The following is an 18,023-nucleotide window of genomic DNA, read 5'->3' on the forward strand; positions in this document are numbered from 1 at the left end:
CTTTGTGAAATCAACCCATGTTGTTGAGTGTGGTTGCAGTTCATTTTCTTTACTGTACAGTATTCCACTGTAGGAATATAACACAGTTTGTTGATCCATTGTACCATTGATGGCACTGGGGCAGTTTCCAACTTGGGCTGTAATGAGTGGTGTTACTCTAAATATTGTTGTACATGTTTTGCATAAACCTCTACATATATTTTAAGCTGAAATACTGAGAACACCATTGGTAAAAAGGAAATGGACATCTGGAAAAAGTTAGGTGGTTCTGTAAGGCTATACACTGAGTTCTTTCACCAGTGGATTGCCACCTGTCCCCGTGAGTGGTGGAGGGATCTGTTACTAGGCTAGGTGGAAGAACCTGGAGGCTAAGCTTCCAGGCACTAGAAATAATAATAAGACCATTTAGTCACCATCTCACTAATTTTTACAAAACAGAAACGGTCAAAGAAAGGGTTTTGTCCCTGGGATACAGGGCTTGCTTCTGAGGTAGGTGATTTGGGGCCAATGCTAGCAGCTCAGCCCTGGATGGTAGCTGCCAGGCTCACCTGTGTTTCCCCCTTGGCATCAGAGGCCACTTGCTTTGCTGAAAAGGAAATAAGATAGCACTGGGTGGGGGAAAACAAAAACAACAAACAAACAAAAAACAGTATTACAGAGAAAGAGGATTTCTCTGGCACACAAACAGATGGTGAAAATTCTTCTACTCTTCAAACCCAGCCCAGGCCCTACCAACTGCCCTCAACTCCCTCTGTGTGGAAAGACTCACCCTCGTGCCCTTAATCTTGAGCTCTGTTTTGAAGTGTGTTCTAGCTTCTCTCAAAACAAGTTTATCTTTTAAAGCTTTACCTTCTTTATCATTTCTATAGTATTTGCATTTTTATATCAGGAAAACTATAAAGATATTTCTATTTTTTAAAGGGTGGGTGATGGTAGGATAGGAAACACACTGGCATTGAAGTAAAAACTCGAGGTCAGATCCCAGCCTCAGTGGAGGTTCTGGAGCCAGTGTGGGTCTATGCCCTGGATTTAGCTGTGTGACTATAGGCAGTTTTCTTAACCTCTCTGAACCTCAGTTTCCTCACGTGTGAGGATAACAATAGTACGTGTCTCATAGAGGTGCTATGAAGATTAAATAACATAATACAAAGAGGGAGCTTAGCACAGTGTCAGGCTCATAAGCATTTGATAAATGATAGTCTCCTTCATGGTTGCAGAGTTGTTAGAAGGGGTCCCTCCCATCATGATTCCGTTCTCCACTACTGTCGCCCAAACCAATCTCCCCATGCAGATAAGGCCCTGATTTATTTTTTTAAGACATTATAAGTTATTACAGAAAAGTTCAAGCCTACAGAAAAATAGCAGAAGAGTGTAATGAAACCCTACACACCCCATTGCAATCATCATCTACCCATGACCAAGTTCGTTTCAGCTCTACCCCCGCCCACATTCCCCCCCACACATTACTTTACCTGTGAATATTTCAGAATGACAAGGGCTATTTTTTTACAACATACCATTATCACAAGACCACTATCACAACTAAAAAAAATTAAATTAATATCTTCAAATATCCAGTGTTCAAATTCCAACTGCATCATAAATGTCAATTATTTTAAATTTGTTTATTTGATTCAGGCTCCAATAAGTTCACACGTTACAATTGGTTGATAAGTCGCTTATAACCCATTGGATCCCCCTTTGTCTCTCTCTTTTTTTCTTAGCGATTTATTTGTTGAAGAAGCTGGGCCATTTGTCCTGTAGGGTTTCCCACAGTCTGAATTTTGTTGATTCCATCCTCCTAGTATCATTAAACATGTTTCTTCTCTGCTTTTCTTATAAGTTGGTAGTTGGATCCAGAGGCTTAATTAGATTCAGGTTCAAATACTTTTAGCGAGACTACTTGGGCAGTGATGGAACGTTCTCCCATCAGGAGCCCCACTCTCTCACGATGCTCCTTCTCTAGTTCTGTCATTCGTTAGGGGTTGCAAAAGGGGAGATATTCTAATCCTAGATATTCTAATTCCTTCTTCACTTCTTCACTGGAGGCTTCCGCACAGGGGAAGTCCCCTCATCAACTCTACAGGCTACTTTATTCCTAAATGTCTTCAGGGAAGAGGGTGGGCTCACCTTGATTTTTACATGGTCCCATTTGACCTCTGAAAGCAAAGCACAGCAGCCTAGACCTGTTTGCCCTGCTTCTCACAGTGAACTTGGCTACCAGCTTCAGCTACTTGGCCTTCTCCAGGCTTCTGTGACCCAGCAGATGGAAACTGGCCAGGGGTCTGAGGGGCAGAAAGGAGACTTAGAGGCACTTGCCATAGCCTGCGATCACCATAACCAAATTGTGTCGTTGAAACCCAAGCACATTAATGGAGAAACCCCTCCACCCCGGCCTCAGTGGAGAGTGATTGCTGGAATCAGTATTTTTCCTAAGTGATCTGCACATCGTACTGTGCCCCTCCAAATATACTTGAATGTCTGAGTGTGGAGTGGGGAAGCTCCCTCACTCAGCCTCTAGGGAAGCCTCTGAACTGAATAATAATAAACAATAATCACCATCATCATCTGGATAACTACAACAACAAATAATAATAACCACAGAGAGAGAGCTGAGACTTGCCCCCGACATCCAGTTCACCAAAGTCATTTGAAGATGAAAATGCATGAGGGGAAATACCTCATCTCCCACCCAAGAGCAGCAGTCATCCTGGTCTGGACAAAACACCCACATGTCGTCTCAGGGGCATGAGGGTCCCCTGGTGCACATAAGTGGGGCTCCTGCTGTGCTGGAGGTGGAGTCCTGCCATCTCCTGGGGGTTCCACTTGGCCTCTCTAGAAGCACAACCCTGAAATATGGTGTAGAGAATTGTCCTACCATCAAAAACTCGAGGGATTTCCCAGCAGAAATGTCCTTAGAGATTAGCCTTGCAAAGCTCTGCATTTTCCACTGGAAACCAAGGCCCAAGTTGGGGGAACAACATTCCAGGCTGCCCCGGGTCTGTGTCTGTCCTTCGGCCCCAGGGACTTATAACGCATAGGTGGTGGTGAGATGGGAACAGAACCCCAGAGCTCTCCACTCAGAGGTTCCTGCTAAGCCATCTGTCACCCGGGGCCTGCTCCCCACCCCGCAGCAACAAGGTGGTGGCTGCATCCCCAAGGGTGGCTCTGGGACCCGGCTTAGGAGCTGGTGACGAGAGGCAGGCTGCAGCGTCTGTGAGATCCCCCCTCAGTGTGGAGTGCTGCCATCAAATCAAGACACTGAATTTAATCAGTACTACACGGGTACCCAACCCAGAGATCAGAACACCAGAGCCTCAATTTTTTGAAAAGATCACTTTAGGGTTCGTGTCATGAGACTGCCTTATGGCCAAATCACCCCCTAAAAAGGGTCCTTTAATGAGTGTCCATGGAATATGTCAATTGCCAACAATATAACTAGCACTGCTGATGGCCTTTGATAGTACTCACAATGGTATAACCTCTTCTCCCATTTTATGCCTCTCCTTATGTTTTTTCTTATGCTTCCTTTTGCTTTCAAGAGGGATCCATCTTTATATCTCCAGTATCGTTTTCCTCTTCAGTAGAGACTTCTAATTCTAAATTAAATATCAAGTTAAGAAATAAAGACATAAGTTAAGGAAAATGAAAATCTTATTTATCTAACCCTAACCTTAAGTTATAAATACCTTTGCTTTCTTTGCAAACTTTTTTTTGGCCATGCTGTGCAGCTTGTAGGATCTTAGTTCCCCGACCTGGGATTGAACCCAGGCCCTGGCAGTGAAAGCGCCAAGTCCTAACAACCGGACTGCCAGGGAATTCCCTCTTTGCAAACTTCTGAAGCTTCTTTTCTTTTTTTTTTTTTTTATTAATTAATTTATTTTTGGCTGTGTTGGGTCTTCATTTCCGTGTGAGGGCTTTCTCTAGTTGTGGCAAGCGGGGGCCACTCTTCATGGCGGTGCGCGGGCCGCTCACTATCTCGGCCTCTCTTGTTGCGGAGCGCAGGCTCAGTAGTTGTGGCTCACGGGCCTAGTTGCTCGGCGGCATGTGGGATCTTCCCAGACCAGGGCTCGAACCCGTGTCCCCTGAATTAGCAGGCAGATTCTCAACCACTGCGCCACCAGGGAAGCCCCCCTGAAGCTTCTTTTTTATTGTTGTCTTTTTGGGTCATTTTTTTCTAAATAGATCTTTATTGGAGTATAATTGCTTCACAATACTGTGTTAGTTTCTGTTGCACAACAAAGCGAATCAGCCATATGCATACACATGTCCCCATATTCCCTCCCTCTTGAGCCTCCCTCCCATCCTTCCTATCCCACCTCTCTAAGTCATCGCAAAGCACCGAGCCTATCTCCCTGTGCTATGCTGCTGCTTCCCACCAGCCAAGTATTTTACATTCAGTAGTGTATATATGTTGATGCTACTTGCACTTCGCCCCAGCTTCGCCCTCCCATCCCGTGTCATCAAGTCCATTCTGTATGTCTACCTCTTTATTCCTACCCTTCAACTACGTTCATCAGTACCATTTTTTTTTTTTAGATTCCACATATGTGCATTAGCATATGGTATTTGTTTTTCTCTTTCTGATTTACTTCACTCTGTATGACAGACTCTAGGTCCATCCACCTCACTATAAATAACTCAGTTTCGTTTCTTTTTATGGCTGAGTAATATTCCATTGTATATATGTGCCACATCTTCTTTATCCATTCATCCGTCAATGGACACTTAGGTTGCTCCCATGTCCTGGCTATTGTAAACAGTGCTGCAATGAACATTGTGGTACATGTCTCTTTTTGAACTATGGTTTTCTCAGGGTATATGCCCAGTAGTGAGATTGCTGGGTCATATGGTAGTTCTATTTTTAGTTTTTTAAGGAACCTCCATACTGTTTTCCATAGTGGTTGTATCAATTTACATTCCCACCAACAGTGCAGGAGGGTTCCCTTTTCACCACACCCTTTCCAGCATTTATTGTTTCTAGATTTTTTGATAATGGCCATTCTGACCAGCGTGAGGTGATACCTCATTGTGGTTTTGATTTGCATTTCTCTAATAATTAGTGATGTTGAGCATCTTTTCATGTGCCTCTTGGCCATTTGTATGTCCTCCTTGGTAAAATGTCTATTTAGGTCTTCCACCCATTTTTTAACTGGATTATTTGTTTTTTTGATATTGAGCTCCATGAGCTGTTTATATATTTTGGAGATTAATCCTTTGTCTGTTGTTTCATTTGCAAATATTTTCTCCCATTCTGAGGGTTCTGTCTTTTTTGTCCTTGCTTATGGTTTTCCTTTGCTGTGCAAAAGCTTTTAAGTTTAATTAAGTCCCATTTGTTTATTTTTGTTTTCATTTCCATTACTCTAGGGGGTGGGTCAAAAAAGATCTTGCTGTGGTTTATGTCAAAGAGTGTTTTTCCTATGTTTTTCTCTAAGAGTTTTATAGTGTCTGGTCTTATATTTAAATCTTTAATCCATTTGGAGTTTTTTTTTGTGATGTTAGGTAGTGTTCTAATTTCATTCTTTTACATGTAGCTGTCCAGTTTTCCCAACACCATTTATTGAAGAGGCTGTCTTTTCTTCATTGTATGTCCTTGCCTCCTTTGTCATAAATTAGGTGCCCATACGTGCATGAGTTTATCTCTGGGCATTCTATCCTGTACCATTGACCTCTATGTCTGTTTTTGTGCCAGTACCATATTGTCTTAATTACTGTAGCTTTGTGGTATAGTTTGAAGTTGGGGAGACTGATTCCTCCAACTCTGTTTTTCTTTCTCAAGATTGCTTTGGCTAGTCGGAGTCTTTTGTGTTTCCATAAGAATTGTAGGGCTCCCCTGGTGGCACAGTGGTTGAGAGTCCGCCTGCCGATGCAGGGGACACAGGTTCGTTCCCCAGTCCGGGAAGATCCCACATGCCGTGGAGCGGCTGGGCCTGTGAGCCATGGCTGCTGAGCCTGCGTGTCCAGAGCCTGTGCTCCACAATGGGAGAGGCCACAACAGTGAGAGGCCTGCGTACCACAAAAAAAAAAAAAAAGAATTGTAAAATTTTTTGTTCTAATACTGTGAAGAATGCATTGGTAGTTTGATAGGGATTGCATTGAATCTGTAGATTGCTTTGGGTAGTATAGTCATTTTCACAATGTGGATTCTTCCAATCCAAGAACATGGTATATTTCTCCATCTGTTTATGTCATCTTTGATTTCTTTCATCAGTGTTTTACAGTTTTCTGAGTACAAGTCTTTCGCCTCCTTATGCAGGTTTATTCCTAGGTATTTTATTCTTTTTGTTGCAATGGTAAATGTGAGTGTTTCCTTAATTTCTCTTTCTGATTTTTCATTGGTGGTGTATAGGAATGCCAGAGATTTCTGTGCATTAATTTTGTGTCCTGCAACCTTACCAAATTCCTTGATTAGTTCTAGTAGTTTTCTGGTGTCATCTTTAGGATTTTCTATGTATAGTGTCATGTCATCAGCAAACAGTGACAGTTTTACTTCTTCTTTTCCAATTTGTATTCCTTTTATTTCTTTTCCTTCTCTGATTGCTGTGGCTAGGACTTCCAGACTATGTTGAATAAGAGTGGCGAGAGTGGACATCCTTGTCTTGTTCCTGACCTTAGTGGAAAAGCTTTCAGTTTTTCACCCTTGAGTATGATGCTTGCTGTTGGGTTTGTCATATACATTTATATGTTGAGTTAGGTTCCCTCTATGCACATTTTCTGGAAAGTTTTTATCATAAGTGGGTGTTGAATTTTGTCAAAAGCTTTTTCTGCATCTACTGAGATGATCATATGGTTTTTATTCCTTAATCTGTTATTGTGGTGTATCACATTGATTGATTTGCGTATATTGAAGAATCCTTGCATCCCTGGGATAAATCCCATTTGATCATGGTGTATGATCCTTTCAATGTGCTGTTGGATTCTGTTTGCTAGTATTTTGTTCAGGATTTTTGCATCTATGTTCATCAGTGATATTGGTCTATAATTTTCTTTTTTCTGTGATATCTTTTTCTGGTTTTGGTATCAGGGTGATGGTGGCTTCGTAGTATGAATTTGGGAGTGTTTCTCCCTCTGCAATTTTTTGGTAGTGTGAGAAGATCAGTGTTAGCTCTTCTCTAAATGTTTGATAGAATTTGCTTGTGAAGCCATCTGGTCCTGGACTTTTGTTTGTTGGAAGATTTTTAATTATAGTTTCAATTTCGTTACTTGTGATAGGTCTGTTTATATTTTCTAATTCTTCCTGGTTCAGTTTTGGAAAATTGTACCTTTCCAAGAATTTGTCCATTTCTTCATGGTTGTCCATTTTATTGGCATCTGGCTGTTTGTAGTAGTCTCTTATAATCCTTTGTACTTCTGCAGTGTCAGTTGTGATTTCTCCTTTTTCATTTCTAAATTTATTGATTTGCGTCCTCTCCCTTTTATTCTTGATGAGTCTGGCTAAGTGTTTATCAATTTTGTTTATCTTCTCAAAGAACCAGCTTTTAGTTTTATTGATCTTTGCTATTGTTTTCTTTGTTTCTGTCTCATTTATTTCTGCTCTGACCTTTATGATTTCTTTCCTTCTACTGATTTTGGGTTTTCTTTGTTCTTCTTTCTCTAGTTGCTTTAGGTGTAAGGTTAGACTGTTTATTTGAGATTTTTCTTGTTTCTTGAGGTGAGATTGAATGGCTATAAACTTCCCTCTTAGAACTGCTTTTGCTGTGTCCCATAGGTTTTGTGCTGTCATCTTTCATTGTCATTTGTTTCTATGTATTTTGTTATTTTTTCTTTGATTTCTTCAGTGATCTCTTGGTTATTTAGTAGTGCACTATTGGGCCTCCATCTATTTGTGTTTTTTACATTTATTTTTTCTGAAATTGATTTCCAGTCTCATAGCATTGTGTTCAGAAAAGATGCTTGATACGATTTCAATTTTCTTAAATTTTCCAAGGCTTGATTTGTGACCCAAGATGTGATCTATCCTGGAGAATGTTCCATGTGCACTTGAGAAGACAGTGTATTCTGTCACTTTTGGGTGGAATGTCCTATAAATATCAATTAAATCTATCTGGTCTGTTGTGTCATTTAAAGCTTGTGTTTATTTATTTTCTGTTTGGATGCTCTGTACATTGGTATAAGTGGGGTGTTAAAGTCCCCTACTATTACTGTGTTACTGTTGATTTCTCCTTTCATGGTTGTTAGCATTTGCCTTATGTATTGAGGTGCTCCTATGTTGGGTGCATAAACATTTATAATTGTTATATCTTCTTCTTGGATTGATCCTTTGATCATTATGTAGTGTCCCTCCTTATCTCTTGTGACAGTCTTTATTTGAAAGTCTATTTTATCTGATACTAGTATTGCTAGTATCAGATACTAGCAATATCAATCCAGCTGTGATTAACATTTTGGGGAAGTAACTCCTATGATACATTAGAAGCAATATAAAATAAAATAAAATATTAAATAATTCTTTAAAACTAAAGAGTTTGCTAAAATCTAAGTCCCACTGGACAGAAGCCCAGGGACCCCTGTCACCAGTGACCCACTGGTAAACAGGATTTCAATTGCAAAGTTTGATTCCTACTTTCTCAGCAATTGTTTTAAGACCTAGTAAAACTCTGTCAGTGTAATTAATGACTGAAAAGAGCAACCACAATGGATTTCCATTGTTTCCTTCACAGGTAAGGCCTTGGAAAAGGCTGGGGGTAAAGAGTTCTTGGAAACAGTAAAGGAGCTTCGCAAGTCCCAGGGCCCTTTGGAAGTAGCTGAAGGTAAGTGTGGAATCAGGCCATGTTCCCTGCATAGCCTCACCACCTTCCCCTCCAGCATGACATGCTTCACGCACATTCAGTTTGCAGAGCAAAAGACGCCATAACCAATCAAGAAGCTATTTTAGCATCTCTCAGATAATTTGAGCAGGCCTGCATAGATCATTTCATACACTTTGGGGACTATAAAGTGTCTGGATAGTTCAAGCCAATTTGCATCCCAGCTCACCCAAAATGGTCTAGAGCAATTGGGCAACTTTGTGTGTGTGTGAAAAATACACATGACAAAATTTACCATTGTAACCTTCAAACATTGTACAATGTGGATGGCATTGAGTACACTCAGTGCTGTTCTCCATCACCACTATCTAGTCCCAGAACTTTTTATCACCTTCTGTGGAAACCCCACACCCATCAAGTAGTCACATCGTCCCTCCCCAACCCCTGGCAACCACCAGTCCGCCTTCTGTTTTGATGGATTTGCCTCTTCTGGATGTTTCATGTAAGTGGAATCGTATAAATATGTGATTCTCCTGTGTCTGGCTTCTTTCACTTAAATGTTTTCAAGGTTCATCCATGTTGTACCGTGTATCAGCACTTCATTCCTTTCTATGACTGAATACTATTCCATTTGTTTATCCATTCATCATTTGGGTTGTTTCCACCTTTGGCTCTTGTGAATAGAGCTGCTCTGAACATTTGTGCACAGGTTTTTGTTTGAACGCTTATTTTCAAGAATATGGGGTAATTTTTTGACAGGCGGGCCCAACTTCAGATCGATGTCCCCACCCACCTCCAGGGACCATCTAGTCAGTGCCAAGTGCTGCCCTGGTGCTGGGGCTCCAAAGACAAATAAAACCCATTCCTGCCCTCAAGCACTGGACAGTCGAGGAGGAGAAACAAACACACAAGTGGGGCACAGAGAGGGAGCCATGCTCTCTGCTTGGGGGAGTTGGGGAGGCGCCAGGGAGGATACAAGACCTGTGTGTGAGAAGGCTCAGTCAGGAGCAGCAGGGAGAAAGAGAGGAATAGCGGCCAGAGATGAGCCTTGCCCTTGGGCTGTGCTAAGGGTCTGGATTTGACCCTATACAGATGAGAGTAGGAGCTGGGGAATGTGATGATCAGATTTGATAGTTAGAAAAGTAATGGGGCTTCCGGTCAAGACAGAACATGAGTCCGCACTTTACAGTCTGCACATACCACTCCCCATACGATGACAGACAGAATTTCCTTTCTAAAATTTTAAGACAGAGCCACACTGAAATATAAAATAAATATCCAGGACTTCCCTGGCAGTCCAGTGGTTAAGATTCTACACTCCCAATGCAGGGAGCACGGGTTCGGTCCTGGGTCAAGGAACTAAAATCCCATGTGCCGCACGGCGTGGCAAAATAAATAACATCCATGTGGACAGAGAAGAGCTGCAGGCAGCAGCAGCAGGGGGACGTGGAAGCTGCGAGCTGGGCTCCAGGTCTGGTAACATGCAGAGCCATCAGGAGGTCAACTCTTACCTGCTGATGGCTCTGCATGCTTGGAGGGGACCAGAGCCAGGCTCGCTGCTCAAAGCAAGGGCTGGATGCAACTCCCAAGCTCTTACAGGAAGCCAAGGCTCTGACCGCCACCCAGGGCTATGGCTCGTGTGAACTCTGTTTTCTAGAGTAGCAGAAGGAGCAGAGAGCCCCTCGCCCAGGCCCAGGGCCACATGGCCCACTGGCTCAGTGTCTGGATCTACCGCCTCCCTTATATGACCATGAGACAGAGCCCTGAATCATCCTTGTAGGACAGGATCCTAACTGCGGGGGTCTTGCAAACTGCCTGATGGGGTGGGAAGGAGAGAAAAATAGCTTCTCTACATAGAGTGACAGCCTCCAACACGCTTCTAAACAGTTCCAGAGGCAGAAAATAGGAGTAGAGAGGCAATATGTGAAAAGATGAAGAGATACAAACTACTATGTGTGAAAATAAATAAGCTACAAGGATATATTGTACAACACAGGGAATACAGCCAACGTAGCCAATATTTTATAATAACTTTAAATGAAGCGCAACCGATACAAATTTTGAAGCACTACGTTACGCACCAGAAACTAACATGTTGTAAATCGACCATCCCTCAGTTTAGAAACAAACAAAACAGATCCTGGCTGAGAACTTTCCAGAATGAAACCCACAGAGTCCTCAGGTGAAAACACTGAGTATATGAAATCAAAATAAATCCAAATCCTGGCCATCAGGATTCCCCTGGCAGTCCAGTGGTTAGGACTCCCACGCTGTCACTGCTGAGGACTCGAGCCCAATCCCTGAGCAAGATCCTGAAAGCCACGCGGTGTGGCTAAACCAAAACCAAACCCCCAAAACACCAAACAAAACTGGCCCATCGTGGTGACGTCTGTAAAGTTGAAAAATCAAGAGAAACCTGAAAAGCCAACCCGACGAAAGGCAGAGTGTTTGTAAAAATGGTTTCTCCTGACAGCCGACTTCTCGTCAGCAACAAAGGATGCTTGGAGACAGAAAAGAAGTATCTTCAAAGCACCGAGGGGAAAAACTGTCAACTAAGAAGTCCATGTATTACTTTGTTATTATTCAACAGGGAGGATGAAAGATGCAGAATTACAGACATGCAAAAATTGAGAGTCGGAAGCCCTCAGACTCTTGCTGAAAGGACCACAGAGGCCTCACTGGGAGAAACAGAAGTGAATCCAGAAGGAAGGAGAGGGCTGTAGGAAAACAAGGCAGGAGCTAAGAAATCGGGGCATATCTGTCAGCTCTAAGTATCCATGGCCCTGGGCCAAACAGTGGTAGCTCCCTGGGAAGAAGGGATTGTGAGGGTGAATCTGTAAACAGGGGAGACAGTTCATCAGGGTCTAACACCATATTTCATTTAATTTCAAAACACCATCCGTTGTAAGATATGCCCTTATTGTAAGAAAGAATAAATTTCCAAGATGGAGTGTCCAGTAGGAGACCCCACACAAAGCCAGGACACATTCAGTTTAAGAGCTAGCAAGACATGAACCACCACGCAGCAAGGGCAGCAAGTACCTTTTTTTTTTTCTTAATAAATTTATTTACTTATTTTTGGCTGTGTTAGGTCTTCATTGCTGGGCGCAGGCTTTCTCTAGTTGCGGCGAGCAGGGGCTACTCTTCCTTGCTGTGCGCAGGCTTCTCACCGCGGTGGCTTCTCTTGTTGCAGAGCATGGGCTCTAGGAACGCGGGCTTCAGTAGTTGTGGCTCGCATGCTCTAGAGCGCAGGCTCAGTAGCTGTGGCACACGGGCTTAGTTGCTCCGTGGCATGTGGGATCTTCCTGGACCAGGGCTTGAACCCATGTCCCCTGCATTGGCAGGTGGATTCTTAACCCACTGTGCACCAGGGAAGCCCCAAGTACCTGTCTTGACCTGGCATTGGGTGGACAGAGGGGGGACAAAAAAACCTCACTAGGGAACTTGAACCACAAAGCTGGTACTCCTGTGGATTTTGCAGCCGAATCCACTGCGGCCCAAAAACTTCAATCAGGAAAGTTAGTGGGACATGACCTGGGTATGGTAGGGTCCCCAGGTGACATAGAAGTAAATGCAACTTCCCTCTGGAAGAACTCATCTCAGTCCAAGCCCACAGCCATTGTAAAATGCATCCTGATTCCAGCCAGGAAGGTGGATGGGACAGGGGTGGGAGGTGGCGGTAGAAATGAAGCAGATGGGCCTGGAATGAGACAAGTCAGAGGAAACCGACAGGTGGTGCCGGCGACAGAGATGGAGAAAGGGGAATCAGGCTTCGGGAGCAAATGATGATTTTCTTGGGCACAGGTTGGACCTGGGGCACCAGCAATGTCACTGGTAAGCAGCTGGTGAAAACTGAGGACAAAAATGGTTTGCAGATGGCTGTTTAAAAGACAGGGCCAAGCACGTCGGGCAGCAAAGAGAAGAGCACCGGACCTCGGCGGGCAGGGGGAAGAGGGGCTGTTGCAGGAACCTGAGACAGGAGGAAAAGCACAGTGTCGCGGAGACCAAGGATTAGCAGCAGCGGCTTCCCAGCCAGACAAGGGGCCACCCTGCAGTCCCCTTCGCTGTGGTGACCCTGAGAAGGTGGGCTCGCCTGAGGAAAGGTTCTGGAGGCCCTTTGCAGCTGCACTGCCATCCTCAGAGCATGGTCCTCACCAGGTGACATCACATCACATAAAGAGTATTAGCAGATGCTTCTACCAAATATCAGTGTCCCAAGCCCCGAGATCACTTGACCTTGACCTTGGCACCTGTAAAGAACACTATAAATTCTTACAACTACAAGCCAATGTTTCCATTTCCAGTTGCCATGGAAATACTTTGTTTTAGGCTGACGTGCTATCATGGACTACCCTCAAAATCTAGTGTAAATAGCGGGCGTCAGAAGGATGAGAAGGCATGCCATTTTTTTCCTGATTAAATGTTTGACTTAACATTGCCGTTAGTGGTATATTCCTCTTATTTTAAATGACTTTAGGGCTTCCCTGGTGGCGCAGTGCTTAAGAATCTGCCTGCCAATACAAGGGACACGGGTTCAAGCCCTGGTCCAGGAAGATCCCACGTGCCACGAAGCAACTAAGCCCATGCGCCACAACGACTGAGCCTGCCCTCTAGAGCCCGTGAGCCACAGCTACTGAGCCCGCGTGCCACAACTCCTGAAGCCCATGCGCCTAGAGCCCGTGCTCTGCAACAAGAGAAGCCACTTCAATGAGAGGCCTGCGCACGGCAAGGAAGAGTAGCCCCTGCTCACCGCAACTAGAGAAAGCCCACGCGCAGCAACAAAGACCCAATGCAGCCAAAAATAAAATAAATAAATTTATTTAAAAAAATAAACTGACTTTAACATTAAAAAGAATACCATTCAAGGGCTTCCCTGGTGGTCCAGTAGGTAGGACTCCACACTCCCAATGCATGGGGTCCGGGTTCGATCCCTGGTCAGGGAACTAGATCCCACGTGCCACAACTAAGACCCGGCACAGCCAAATAAACAAATAAATGTTAAAAAAAAAAAAAAAAAGAATACCATTCAGCTGGTAACATGATCATTACCCGGTGTGTAAAGAGCTGGAATCTCTCCAGCACATGAGAGCAGTAAGGGCCTCAGGGAATTTGCCCCAAGCAGGAAGGGCCCATCCCCAGGATACTGGGTTCCCTTGGACTACAAGGCCGACAGGGACGTTCCGTTTCTGGTGTGCAAATGTACAAGGTCATAGAGTCAACCAGTCATGCCCACTGCCTCCTCAGTATTTATATTGACTGATTCCTTCACTCACTCATTCACTAATCAGATGGTTGGCGCCAGCTGGGCACTGGGAAGGCGAGGCGTTCACAGCCGTAGCTGACAGGCGGGGGACGCCCCCTGCATCTGTCTCCACCAGCCCTGGCATGTGCAGTCACAGCCTCTCCAGCACTGTGGGCGTCGCTAGGAAACACGGCTCACATGCTGGGCGGGCATCATGTATTTCAAATAAGTCTTTCAAACCAACCCCACACACTGCCCTAAAACAGACACACACACATTTGTTACAAACACAGCCCATAGCGGCCACAGCCTGCCTGAACTCCCCCAGGCTCCCAGAGCCTGGCCACTGGGGGAGGGTTGGGGACCTTTGCTACACCCGGCTCCTTGAGTGACACAGAGCCCCAGCTCCACAAGGTGGGCAGCTTAGGGGCAAGCAGCATGTGGGGTCAGAGTGGCCAGTGGATCAGGCCCAGCCCCTTCTCCAGGGATCAACGGCCACAGGGACTTCCTGGGTGTTCCTCGTTATCAGCTCTGTCACTGATGGGAAATAGGTTTGGGGGTGGGGTGAAAAATAAAAGTAGGGAGTATGAACTGAAATTATGAGACAAGGCAGGCATAATCCAATTTCACAACCCGCTGTGAACACTTGCTCCCTGTAGGCTCCTCAGGTATATAGAGATGATCGAAAGGGCAGTCCCTGTCTGAGGATGCGTACAACCCAGTAGATCGGTTCTAAATTTATGGAGGGTCCTCAAATCACCAAGCGCAAGGCCTGCATCAGACCTACCAAGTCAGGATCTCAGACGGGGCAAGAGGGGAGGGCTTGTCCATTTTTAAAAAGCCGTTGCATTGGTTTCCAATTGCTGCTCTAACAAATTAGCACAAACTTGGTAGCAACAAACAACACAAGTGTACTGTCTTAGCGTTCTGGAGTCAGAAGTCCACAATGAGTCTTTTTTTTTATAACCTTTATTTTTTTAGGCAGTTTTCTTGTCTGTTTGTTTTGGCCACGCTGTGCAGCTTGCAGGACCTTAGTTCCCCGACCAGGGATTGAACCCACGCCCTCGGCGCAGTCCTAACCACTGGACCGCTAGGGAATTCCCCACAACGAGTCTTAAGAAGCCAAAATCGAGGTGCTGGCAGGGCTGGTTCCTTCTCAGAGCAGCCGTCCCTTGCCTGTTCCGGCTTCTAGGCTCCTGCATTCCTTGGCTCCTGGACGCATCACTCCAACCCCTGTTCCTTCATCACAGTGCCTTCTCCTACCTTTGACTTCCCTGCCTCCCTCTTATTAGGACGTGTATGATTACACTTAGGGCTCAACTGGAGAGTCCAGGGTAAACTTCTCATCTCACAATCCTTCACTTAATCACACCAGCAAAGACACTTTTGCCATGTAAGGAAACATTCACAATTTCCAGGGATCAGAGACGATTCCACTGTGTACCTTTGATTAGGAGTCACCTAACCTGTGGCCAGGAGGCAGACCATGTGAGAGTGTGTGACATGCTGTCACATCAGCTTTCAGTGTGTTTACCCAAAGCTTGTGCCAAGTGTCAAAAGCAATTCTGATATGGCTCCTACTCTCCTAAGAGGGACACAGGCGATTGAGCCTAACCCCCTGGCTTAAGGTGAAGACGTAGGAAATAACCTGCGGCATTTCTCTGTCGTGTCCCAGCCGCCGTCAGCCAGTCCAGCGGACTTGCAGCCAAATTCGTCATCCACTGTCACATCCCTCAGTGGGGCTCCGACAAATGTGAAGAACAGCTTGAAGAGACCATCAAAAACTGCCTGTCAGCAGCAGAGGACAAGAAGCTGAAGTCGGTGGCATTCCCACCCTTCCCCAGCGGCAGGTAAGATGTTCTCCTCCAGAGGGGTGGCAAGGGTGCTGGGTCCACTTGTCCAGCCTTCTCGCTGGGGACCAGCTGCTCCCCGACTTGGTCACATCCAGTCTGGCCATCCCAGAGGACGTGACCAAGGGCTGCCAGCACAGGCAAGCACGTTGACCAGGCGAAAGAGCAAGAGACGCAGTTTCCATCCTTCAAAATGCAGGGTGAGGGCTTCCTGGTGGTGCAGTGGTTGAGAGTCCGCCTGCTGATGCAGGAGACACGGGTTCGTGCCCGGTCCGGGAAGATCCACATGCCGCGGAGCGGCTGGCCCGTGAGCCATGGCCGCTGAGCCTGTGCGTCCGGAGCCTGTGCTCCGCAGCGGGAGAGGCCACAGCAGTGAGAGGCCCGCGTACCGCAAAAAAAAAAAAAAATGCAGGGAGAAAGCCATTCTGGGAGGAGCAGGGGGCAGGAGTTCTCTTCTGAGAGCCTTCCGAGAGCCACGTTCCTGCCAGCTATCCCAGTCTAGAGCACTGGATCCGAAACACCAGGCTCAAAGGCACTTGCTCCTCCAAGTGTGGTCCACAGACCAGCAGCAGAGAGCCCACGGGGTTAGGATGCCAATCGCAGAATCCCCAGGGGATTCCGGTGCTGCTCTGGGGCTGGGAGAGCCTCGAGGCTGAGGCTGGAGAAGTGAAAGGCTCTCAGCAAGGGCTTGCTTTTAGGGGTTGGAGAAATGATTGCTCTAATTGCCACAGACCCCGACTGGGCATGGGAGCAGTATTTCAGGTAAATAATGAGGCTGTCTGCCCTCACGTGTAGCAGGGCCTCTCCCCTCACGCTCACAAGCCAACGTGAGTTTATTGCTTTAATTTTGAACACCCTTTCTCCTGAGAAGCCCCTCTGTAGCACAGATATGATTTACACTCTGAAGACATTCTGTTACAGCCGAGTCACAGGAAGGCGAAGAAGGAAGGAATGAGGCCTAGCTTCCTGCCGTAATCCTATCTCAACCTGAGCAGGCAGCGCTGGGTCTCCACAGCCTGGCCCGGAGGCACTGTGGGTTGCATTCTTTGCATAGCTGGGCCCACATGCCGAGATGTTCTGGGCTTGGGACGGGGCAGCTGAGTGAGAAGAATTCTTATTAGGCAGGCCAATCCTGGACCCGCCCAAGGGGCTTGGTGGCTGACCCCAAATGGCCAGGGGTGTCACAATGGCTGCGTCCCTGGCGCACAGCTCCACCATGGCATCCTGGGGCTTTTGGGGCCCTGCCCAGAATCGTCACTGCTCAAATTACACTGGCACGTCCACACAGGTTAGCGAGAGGAACACGAAATGCATGAAACAGGAATTAATGAAGACGTACTTTTGAGCATACATTATTGCCCTTTAATAAACAATCTGTTCAGCATGTAAACCAGTTTTGAGGAAACTAATAAAATGCCTTTTTTTTTTTGCCGTGCTGCGAGGCTTATGGGATCTTAGTTCCCTGACCAGGGATTGAACCCACGCCCTCGGCAGTGAAAGTATGCAGTCCTAACCACTGGAACGCCAGGGAATTCCCTATATTGGCTTTTTTTCTTTTTCCTTCCTTTTTGCGGTATGCGGGCCTCTCACTGCTGTGGCCTCTCCGTTGCGGAGCACAGGCTCCGGACGCGCAGCCTCAGCAGCCATGGCTCACGGGCCCAGCCGCTCCGCGGCATGTGGGATCTTTCCAGACCGGGGCACGAACCCATGTCCCCTGCATAGGCAGGCGGACTCTCAACCACTGCGCCACCAGGGGAGCCCTATATTGGCTTTTTAAAATGCTGAGTTGGTAGGGTTTTGTTTGTTTGTTTGTTTTCAACTTTTATTTTATATTGGAGTATAGTTGATTAACAATGTTGTGTTAGCTGAGTTGGTAGTTTTTAAAGCTCAGCTGGACTGGAGTCAGGCCACATAGATTCAAACACAGGCCACCGCTCACCAGCCAGCCCTAAAACCATTGTGCCACTCTGAGCCAGTGTGGCATATGTGAAGTGGGGACAGTGTGCCCTGTCTGTCCCCCTCCTGGGCTGTCCCTCTTCTGAGGTGAAAGGGGATCATGCGTGGACCAGCCTGCACACGGTGAGACCCCGAGAGATAGGAACAAGGACCTGGTGCCAAGATGAGAAGGAACCACATTGCCCCTACCCCGGGCTGAGGGCAGAGTTACTCCATGGGCCCCAGGAC

General features: G+C 46.0%; 2 protein-coding genes across 3 annotated transcripts in view; one reads left to right on the forward strand and one right to left on the reverse strand.

Annotated features, from left to right (window-relative positions):
• LOC116741595 (core histone macro-H2A.2) overlaps positions 1–18,023 on the forward strand; it is a 54,619-nt gene that overhangs the window by 35,756 nt on the left and 840 nt on the right. The window contains exons 7-8 of the mRNA XM_032608406.1: positions 8,661–8,750; positions 15,665–15,839. Coding sequence (XP_032464297.1) covers positions 8,661–8,750; positions 15,665–15,839 — 265 coding nt within the window. The remainder of the gene's footprint in view (positions 1–8,660; positions 8,751–15,664; positions 15,840–18,023) is intronic.
• AIFM2 (apoptosis inducing factor mitochondria associated 2) overlaps positions 1–18,023 on the reverse strand; it is a 56,936-nt gene that overhangs the window by 21,645 nt on the left and 17,268 nt on the right. The window lies entirely within an intron of this gene.

The sequence above is a fragment of the Phocoena sinus genome, chromosome 16, assembly GCF_008692025.1.
Source record: "Phocoena sinus isolate mPhoSin1 chromosome 16, mPhoSin1.pri, whole genome shotgun sequence".
Lineage (NCBI taxonomy): Eukaryota > Metazoa > Chordata > Mammalia > Artiodactyla > Phocoenidae > Phocoena > Phocoena sinus.